Source organism: Podarcis pityusensis (genome assembly GCF_964106645.2).
Source record: "Podarcis pityusensis genome assembly, chromosome: 14".
NCBI lineage: Eukaryota > Metazoa > Chordata > Lepidosauria > Squamata > Lacertidae > Podarcis > Podarcis pityusensis.
The window spans coordinates 51,814,627-51,823,686 of NC_138039.1; the positions used below are offsets into that span (position 1 = coordinate 51,814,627).

At 45.3% G+C, this 9,060-nt stretch overlaps 1 protein-coding gene across 2 annotated transcripts; it reads left to right on the plus strand.

Moving 5' to 3' along the window:
* Positions 1-595: 595 nt before the first annotated feature.
* Positions 596-8,758, plus strand: TM2D3 (TM2 domain containing 3). Of its 2 annotated transcripts, none has more exons than XM_080981774.1 (6): positions 596-738; positions 2,486-2,581; positions 4,492-4,664; positions 6,377-6,551; positions 7,686-7,761; positions 7,933-8,758. In XM_080981774.1, the coding sequence occupies exons 1-6, from the start codon at positions 648-650 to the stop codon at positions 8,096-8,098; spliced, it is 777 nt and encodes a 258-aa protein (XP_080837900.1). In that variant the 5' UTR covers positions 596-647; the 3' UTR covers positions 8,099-8,758. The 2 variants fall into 2 exon arrangements, with proteins under 2 accessions (XP_080837900.1, XP_080837901.1); XM_080981775.1 differs by having other exon boundaries at positions 4,507-4,664.
* The last annotated feature ends 302 nt before the right edge of the window (positions 8,759-9,060 follow it).

Consider the following 9,060-nt stretch of genomic DNA (forward strand, 5'->3'; position numbering starts at 1 on the left):
AGAGCCACCTTCCATTCCCCACAGTCCCTGTTGCCTTCCAACGCCTCCTTGGTGGGCTTCCTTCCTGCCATCCCCGTCTGTCTCACAGGGTCCCTGCAGGACAAGAAGAAGGAAGGGGGTGGGGGAGAGTGGGGGTGGCTCCGTTTGTGGGATGCGCTCCTCAGGAAGCCTCGCCAGGCGCCATCATTATATTTATAGGCTCAAGGCAAAAGCTCTCCTCTCTATCACGGCCTGTGTCCTTTACTTCTCCTGCCTTTGAGATGCAGACAGGAGGTTTTTAATGTATTTCTCCCCTGCTCCTTAGAGGACAGGGGGGCTATCAATGATAACTGGGTGCCTGGATGTGTCTTCTGGGTGTGTAGAGCATCTCTCAGTCTCAGAGTCATGGGTTGGAGCCCCACGTTGGGCACTGCATGGGGTCGGACTAGATGACCCCAGGGGTCTCTTCCAACTCTCCCGTCCTTGGGTCTCGCCCTCTGGCGCCTAATGTTCAGACAGGCCACGCTGCTCCCGGCCTCGTGGTGGCAGCAGAGAGCACGGCCCGGCCTGCCCCGCGGGCTCTTGGGGTTGGCGCCTGCGTAGAGCGCAGCGGAGGCGGGACGTGCCGGCGGGGGCGGAGCCGAGCGGAGTCCCCGGATGAGGCCAAGATGGCGGCGGCGGTGGCGGCGCTGCGGGCGCTGGAGAGGCTGTGCCGCGTCGCCCTCTTCCTCTCGCAGCTCTACGTCCTCTCCGGGCGCGGTGAGTGCCAGGCCGGGCCGCTTCGTAGACCCACCAGGTCACGCCGAAGAGGCTCCGGGGTGGCGGGGCCCTTGCACTCTGCACGCGCTCAGGGGCCGGCCGGGCCTCTGCCGGGAGGCTGCCTCGCCGGGACGGAGGCCTGGCCGCGGGGTCTCTCTCTCCGGGGCCTGTTCCCGGGCTCTGCTGCACTGGCGTTTGCCCAGAAGCCGAGAGAGGGGCAGCCTGCACCGCCAGCCTTGGGTCGCTTCCCCGGGGCAGAACAGCCTCTTCCGGCCTCGCGCCTGGTGCTGTGTCATCCTCTCAAAACCGTAAGAAAACAGGTCTCTGCCCCGACAGGCTTACACTATAGAAACTGGCATTGGGATGATGGGACTGGGGCGGAGAAACAACCAAGAAAGGAGAGCGAAATGAAGGAGGGGGGGGAGTAATGTTTTTATTTTGTTAATATATACCTGGGTTTTGTTACTTCAGGATATGGCGCAGACACAGCCTTTCTTGTGTTTAAGTATTACCTGGTCGCCATAGGTGACCAGGAATTGCATGCAGGGAGTGAGGGGGCTAATATACAAAGCTAGATTAAAGGGTATGCCTCTGAATACCCGTTGCTGGGAACTGCGGTTGGGGAGAATGCTGTGCTCAGATCCTGTTTCCAGGCTCCCCATAGGCATCTGGTTCACCACTCCAAGAACAGGATGCTGGACCAGATGGGTCTTTCTTGTGATCCGTCAGGGCTCTTCTTACGTTGTTCCCGAATCTGGTTATGAGGAACTGCAAACCTATTATATTCAAGTCAGTCTTTGGGGCTTCTCACTGCTATCCTTTGCTGTGATTGGCAGTGTTGCTTTAGGACAGGGGTAGGCAACCTAAGGCCCGGGGGCCGGATGCAGCCCAGTTGCCTTCTCAATCCGACCTGCGGATGGTCCAGGAATCAGCGTGTTTTTACATGAGTAGAATGTGTGCTTTTATTTAAAATGCATCTCTGGGTTATTTGTGGGGCCTGCCTGGTGTTTTTACATGAGTAGAATGTGTGCTTTTATTTAAAATGCATCTCTGGGTTATCCGTAGGGCATAGGAATTTGTTCATTATTATTTTTGCCCAAAATATAGTCCGGCCCCCCCACAAGGTCTGAGGAACGCCACAAGGTCTTATCCAGTCTTGCTACTGTAGGACTTTTTTAAACAAGTAATGTCCAACACAGACAAACGTCTCAGTTGTTGTGCTGTGCATCATTAAGAGGCCTTGAAAGATCTGAGACACCTGTTGTCAAAGGTGCAAATACCAGGCAGTGTTTCTTCTCTCTCTTCTTCGCAATTCAGCACCTTAATTCAAAGTAGTGATGCTGTTGTGTAATTTAACTTACCGGCTCATGGGTCTGAACTACCCACACTTTTAAAATGCAAATTGAAGTAAGTGTGGAAAGATCACAGTACTACTCCTTGGACTGGAGGTCCTGGGTTAGGGTGAGGAAGATGAGAAATACATTCTGAGGGACAGCACTATTACAGAGTAATAGTTCCCTGGGCAGAGAAAGTCACTCAGTACAGCATTGGCAACTAGCCTCTAGAGGAGGAGTGTACTGAGCAATTCAAGCCACTTTATCTTACCAGCACCACTTTCTTTTGAACACACAAGGGATTTGAACCCAAGCCTGATGCTCTGGACCACACTGTTGCTTCCAAGTCGTAACTAAACATGCTTTGAATCCTGTTAGTATTTTGTGTTTCTTTCCCCCCACCCCACCCCCAGGATCACTGAGCTTAGAACACTCTCATCCACAAGCTCAGCTGGCAAAAGTTGCAATAGTACCTACAAGCACACACATTCCAGTGTCTAAAGTATCAGGTATGTATTTTTTTTTCCATTCCGTCTTGTACTTCTTAGAATGAAAATGTATGTCTTTGTAAACCTTACTCTGCACAGATCTTTAGAGGTTTGTGAGATATATTTGCCTACAGAACACCTTATTTCTGAAGGACTCTCCATCCCACTTCCTCCATGTAAAAAAACCCCCTAATTTCTAGAAACAAATTCTCAAATGTAAGAAAAACTAGGAAATTAGGGCTTTACATTTGCTAATGAGAGAAGACACACCGTTCTGTTATATCTTGATTCTTAAGATCATAGTATTTTGCAACTCAGAGTCTCTCTTGTGAACACTGCCCCAAGCTGCCACCAACAATCTGTTCCACATGGGCGTGTTCCACTTGTGCATACTATATAACGTGGCCCTTAATGGGAGGGAAATGGACTGTTTGGTCCCCTGTACAGGAAACAAAAACATAAGAAGAGCCCTGCTGGATCTGATCAAGGGTTCATCTAGTCCAGCATGCTGTTTCCCGCAGTGACCAACCAGATGCCTCTGGGGCGCCCACAAGGAGGGCAGGAGGGCAGGAACCACTCCTGTTGTTGTTTCCCGAAAGCACTTACTCGGAGGCATTTCTAACACTAGAAGCAAAAGCTTTTTCTGTGGATAAAGCCCATTGAGTGGCTCAAGGAAACAAAAATAATTTCCTTGAACTTAAAAATGAAGGAGGTCTTTCATTTGGAAACAAAACAATTGTACCCTGCAGATAAAGAAGCTGTTGATTATCTCCTACTAAGAGCCAAAGAACACTAATGAAACTGAAAGGTGTTGCCACCAATTGAGCAAAGGAACCAGCATGAATTATTGTGAGCAGGTCTGAATAAATACTCATGCATGTGATTACAAATACTGTTACCATATGGCATTGATAAATGCCAGAGTACTTTCTCTTTTCACTTTCCCTTCTGTGAGTCCATCCCTCTCCATGGATGCAGCTCCTATTTGTGTAGTAGCTATGGTACTTAAATACGCTTCGTGTTTCAAAATGATAATCCAGTAATATTTCTCAATGCTTACCTGACTTTTTTGTTTGAGTATTAATATACTTAATTCTATATAGCCTGTGAGTCAGTCACTTGCCTTTTCATTTGAATGTGACCCATAACTTTCCCCATAGAAATGTATCTGAATTGTGAAAAATGCTGGGGTTATGCAAAAGGTCCCCAGTTCTGTGCCCATCAGAGAGCCAGTGTGGTGTAGTGGTTAAGAGCAGTAGTCTCGTAATCTGGGGAACCGGGTTCGCGTCTCCGCTCCTCCACATGCAGCTGCTGGGTGACCTTGGGCCATCACACTTCTTTGAAGTCTCTCAGCCCCACTCACCTCACAGAGTGTTTGTTGTGGGGGAGGAAGGGAAAGGAGAATGTTAGCCGCTTTGAGACACCTTAAAGGGAGTGAAAGGCGGGATATCAAATCCAAACTCTTCTTCTTCTTCTTCTTCTTCTTCTTCTTCATGCAAGGCTGGGAAAGACACCTGTCACTGTAGACCCTCCAGATATTGCTGGAGTACAGCTTTCAGCAACCCTGACCATTAGGCTTGCTGGTTGGGACTAATCAGGATTGGATTCCAACCATATTTAGAAGGCTACAGGGCATTCTAGTGTAGACAATACTGAGCTAGATGGTCTAAAGTTCTGGCTCAGTTTAAGACAGTCATATCTTCCTAATCCTAAAAATAACTTACATATAAGGGAGACCCATTAAATTCTTTGGGCCTTATAGTGGATCTTACTCCTGGGTAGGCTGCACATTACTAAAATAGGTGAAATGTAAATTGAGCAGGTTAGGAAAAAGTAGTTGCTTAGGCATTCGTGTTCAGCAACCTAGGAATTTCAGATATTTTGTTCCCTAGCTTTTTTCTAGGGAATACTGAAACTTTTGTTCTCACCAGATTTTAATTCTTCAGAAGCCACAGCGACCCCATCGTATATGACCCAATGCCCTAGTAATGGACTGTGCAGCCGACTGCCTCCAGGATGTATGGACTGTGAAACAAATTGCTCCTGTATCTATGGCAAAACTGCTGTTTTTGAATGTAAAGCCAGATCCCAGGTCCACTGTGTTGTAAGTAGAATGCTTGTTCATTTGTAATATGAACATGAATCTTGCGGAAATACTACACCTTACTTGTTTGAAGGAGAATAATTACTTTGTAAAATATGTAATTGAATAGATACCTTATTCAGGAGATGCTGGATATGGATGAAAGGGATATTCTGTTGGGCCTAGACATTTGCTTTCTATCTGATAGGGGGAAGATTCAATTCTGTACTTTAATTACAGAGACCTCAGCTTGTGGTTAGCAGTAGGGTTTGGCTGCTGTGACCCCTTATAACATTTCATATGTGCATTTATAGATTATTTTTTTCCCAAAATATCCTGTTTTACAGACTCTTCCCAAAGCGATAAACAGTAAAAGTACCAGCAGTCAAAACAAATACAGTTTCTGATCCAGTGCTGATAAAGACTGGAATAAAAATATCTACTTCAAAGTTTTGTTGAAAGCAGAAGAAGGTTGTTAACAAGTGCTGAAAAGATTATATAGATGGTCTCAACCAGGGATGTCAACAGGTCAATCGCGATCTGCTGGTAGATCCCAGTGAGGTTTTGGTAGATCTCTGGCTCCCTTTCCTTAGCATCGCTAAAACTGACTCCTGACTTGCCCCGCCCTCTATTGTTGTTTGATCTCTGGAAGGGAAGACGGAGCTTCCTCTGTGCTGCTGTTTTCATCCATAGCGATCTTTTTGTGAGTGATCTTACCCCTTTGTCCCCTGCCTTTAACCCCAGCCCCAAAACAGGGCTTTCCTCCCTAAAAATAGCTCAACAACTTTGAGCTGAACCTCAAAAAAACGGGGGTAGTTTTTAATTCTGAAAGTAGATTGCAGCCTCTTGAGAGTTGGCCACCCCTGGTCTAAACCAATTGGGAGGTCCTTGGTGCATGACCTACGATGGTCCAGCTGCCACAGTCTAGAAATGGCCAAAGCTGTTAGAAGGCACTCCTAGCCACTAAGGTCACCTTAGTGACAGATGGATCCAGGAGACCCCGGGACAACAAGCCCACTCCTTCAGAGGAAGTACATTCTCTACCCAAAGCAGGCAATTGACCAATTACACGGACTCAATAAGTGTTCACAAATTGTGCATTGGTCTTGTCAAGATTCAGACTCAGTCTGTTGGCTGCTATCCAGCCCACCACTGCACCCAGGCACTGACCCAGGGCTTGCACAGCCTCTGCTGATTCAGATGTTATGGCGAAAGAGAGCTGGGTTTATCAGTGTACTGATGACACCTTGCTCCATATCGCCTAATGACCACTCCTAATGGCTTCATATAGATGTTAAATAGCATTGGGGACTACATAGTGCACTGTGGCACCTCAGAGCTCAAGAGCCATGGGGCTGAGAAACACTATTAAATGCCGTCTGCTGGAACTGTCCCTGAAGAGGAGACCAGAGCAATGCCCCTGATACTCCTTTCTTTCAGAGAGTATAGGCAGATGCCATGCTCCCTTGTATCAGAAGCAGGTGAGAGATCAAGCAGAAGCAGCCAGGTCCTTCCCTCAATAAGGGTCGTCCATTAGGGCACCCAAGGTAGAGTCAGTCACTGAAATGGGAAAAAAAAGATTTAATTTAGTAAAAGTATCTAGAACTTAGGTGCTCTCAGCTTCCAAAAAATCAAGTGTATTTGGTGATTCTGTCACACTCCAGTAAGTGCTCTCTGGTTAACCTGTGTATTATTTCTGGAAGGGTGAGTTAAGATTTCTGATTCTCATGCAGGATGAGAAAAACAATCGCCCAGAAACTTTCACAATCAACATGACTTGCCAGCTTTGCTGGCAGCTCCCTCCATCAGATTATGTCTGCTCCAATCCTACAAACTGCAAAACGGTCTCTTGTCCACGAGAACGATATAGTGCCAATTGCACGGTGCGGGATCATATTCATTGTCTGGGTAAGCAATGCCTTAGTGTGGGTGTTTGACGTGGTGGGGAGAAGAAAGGCGTCTTTCTGAACAATATTATTCACTATTTCCAGAGCATCTTGTTCGGACCAAGAAAAAGTTTGGGATCTTAGGTTATGACTAAGCTGTGTGGTATCCAGCTTATTAAATGAAGTAATATGCATTGGTATAGGCATAGATGTTCTAACCATCCCTGCCCATGCCCACCACTTTGGAGCAAGAGGGTATTGTAATGCAAATCACCAATCCCATTTTTCCTGGTAAAGGTTTTCTCTCTCACATCCCAGGGGGTTCCTATTGGCCCACAGTTATAGTAATATGATACCATGATGGTCATTTGGTGTTAGACAGTGTAGTAACTGTCTACCTTCCTAAAAGTTTCTGGCTATTAGATGATTGCTGGACCTTACTGCAATAAATAATCACAATCAACTTGTGCAGACACTAGGCAGAGGGAAAAGCCTCGCAGCTTATCAGTTATGTGTGTTGGCATCTAATTTAGTGGTAAGTAGCTGTTGAGTGTAAGTAGCTTCCGTGTGCTGCTCTGGTTTGCCAGGAGCTGCTTAGTCATGCTGGCCACATGACCCGGAAGCTGTATGCTGGCTCCCTCGGCCAATAAAGCGAGATGAGCGCCGCAACCCCAGAGTCAGTCACGACTGGACCTAATGGTCAGGGGTCCCTTTACCTTTACCTAGCTGTTGAAAATGATGGGTGAGCCACCTCAGCATGAAAAGGATTCTGATCCGGGATCTTGTCCTCATGACCAAAATTGATCAGTTATGAAAGTACCTCTTTGACCACACTTGAAATTCAACAAGAGATAAGATCTCTAAAAGGCTCCTGAGTAAGATGGTGTCCCTGAAGAATTCTATAAAATTCTAACAGATGTTTTGGGGGCAAAAATACCAGACTTGGGAGAAATGCAAAAAATAATACTAATGAATAAAAAGGGGAAAGATGCAACACTGATAACAGATGAGCCTATATCACTCTTAAATCAGGGCTGTAAAGTATTTGTCACAGTTTTTGCAATAAGATCAATTAAAATAATTTCAAAGCACACACTGCAGCACTATTCCTGTTTGTGGTCTTGGCTTTATGATTTCAATGTCTGTTTATTTTAAGGTAACCGTACTTTCCCCAAGATGCTTTATTGTAACTGGACAGGAGGCTATAAATGGTCAACTGCCTTGGCTTTAAGGTAGGAATAGGATTACCTGCTTTCTAAATAAAATACTTTCTTAAGTCAGTGTTAATCAACTTCATTATGCTATTTGTCAGGTGCAAATAATTTAAATGCTTTGCTGCTGGCATCAGTAATGGATGTCTGGATTTGGACAGCTTCTCAGACATAATTGTGTTGTATTTGCAGCATCACACTTGGCGGTTTTGGAGCTGATCGTTTCTACTTGGGCCAGTGGAGAGAAGGTCTGGGCAAACTTTTCAGCTTTGGAGGCCTGGGAATCTGGACTCTCATAGATGTACTGCTCATAGGCGTTGGTTATGTGGGCCCTGCTGACGGCTCACTTTACATCTAACCATCAATGCAAGAAACGTCAGAGATGGATTGCACTTGGAAACACACAAACACACCTAGGAGAACTTGTTCCATATTTCACATATATTTAATGTACAGCATCTGTACTTAGACTGCCTTTAACTTAAGGTGAAATAAATGAATGGATCATTGGATGATGGGGTTTTTTCTGGAGTTTGTTTCCTTTTGGCTTTTTAAATGCACTTAATTTTTTTTCTATGAAAAAAGGTGTTTTAAGTTGTGCAGTTCTGTTTCTTGGACAGATGTAAACTAATTCACTACATGTCTAGCAAGTTCCCTTTTTATCATCAATTTTTATTAAATGTTTTTAACATAAAATACAATAAAAGCCAAACTAATCTAGAGGAGAGAAATAAGAAAAAAGGAAGAAAATAAAGAAGAGGAAGAAAAGGAGAGAAAGTATCTTTCTGTTACCCCCTGAGTAAATCCATTGAGCAGCAGATTTTAAATTTTTATTACATGTGTTTATCTCCTGCATTCAGTTATTTTTTATTTCCGAGAACGGTACATGCAGTGTATGTGTTAATTTAACTTGATATTTTGGCTCCTGCAGGACTGAATGTTACATTGTTATTGCTAGATAACCTTAGAAGTTGAGTCTTCTAATATAATGACTGTAATAAAATTTTCTTTCACCACACATATTTCCTTTAATGCTTTTCCTTTTCCTAATGGGCTCAATTCCGTGTACGGCACCTTTTTTACCATTGGACCCATTGGTCTCATCTGCTCAATCCGCCATTTGTATAGTGGAGGGGCATACACCTGGACTTGAGAGCCAGTGTGGTGTAGTGGTTAAGAGCGGTAGACTCATAATCTGGGGAACCGGGTTTGCTTCCCCGCTCCTCCACATGCAACTGCTGGGTGACCTTGGGCTAGTCACACTTCTCTGAAGTCTCTCAGCCCCACTCACCACACAGAGTGTTTGTTGTAGGGGAGGAA

Excerpts from the sequence above, each read along its gene's own strand:
- TM2D3 (XM_080981774.1), top strand. The coding sequence starts at position 648 with ATGGCGGCGGCGGTGGCGGCGCTGCGGGCGCTGGAGAGGCTGTGCCGC. Across the intron at positions 739-2,485 it reads CTACGTCCTCTCCGGGCGCG|GATCACTGAGCTTAGAACAC; the intron begins GTGAGTGCCAGG and ends CCCCACCCCCAG. Across the intron at positions 6,552-7,685 it reads GGATCATATTCATTGTCTGG|GTAACCGTACTTTCCCCAAG; the intron begins GTAAGCAATGCC and ends GTTTATTTTAAG.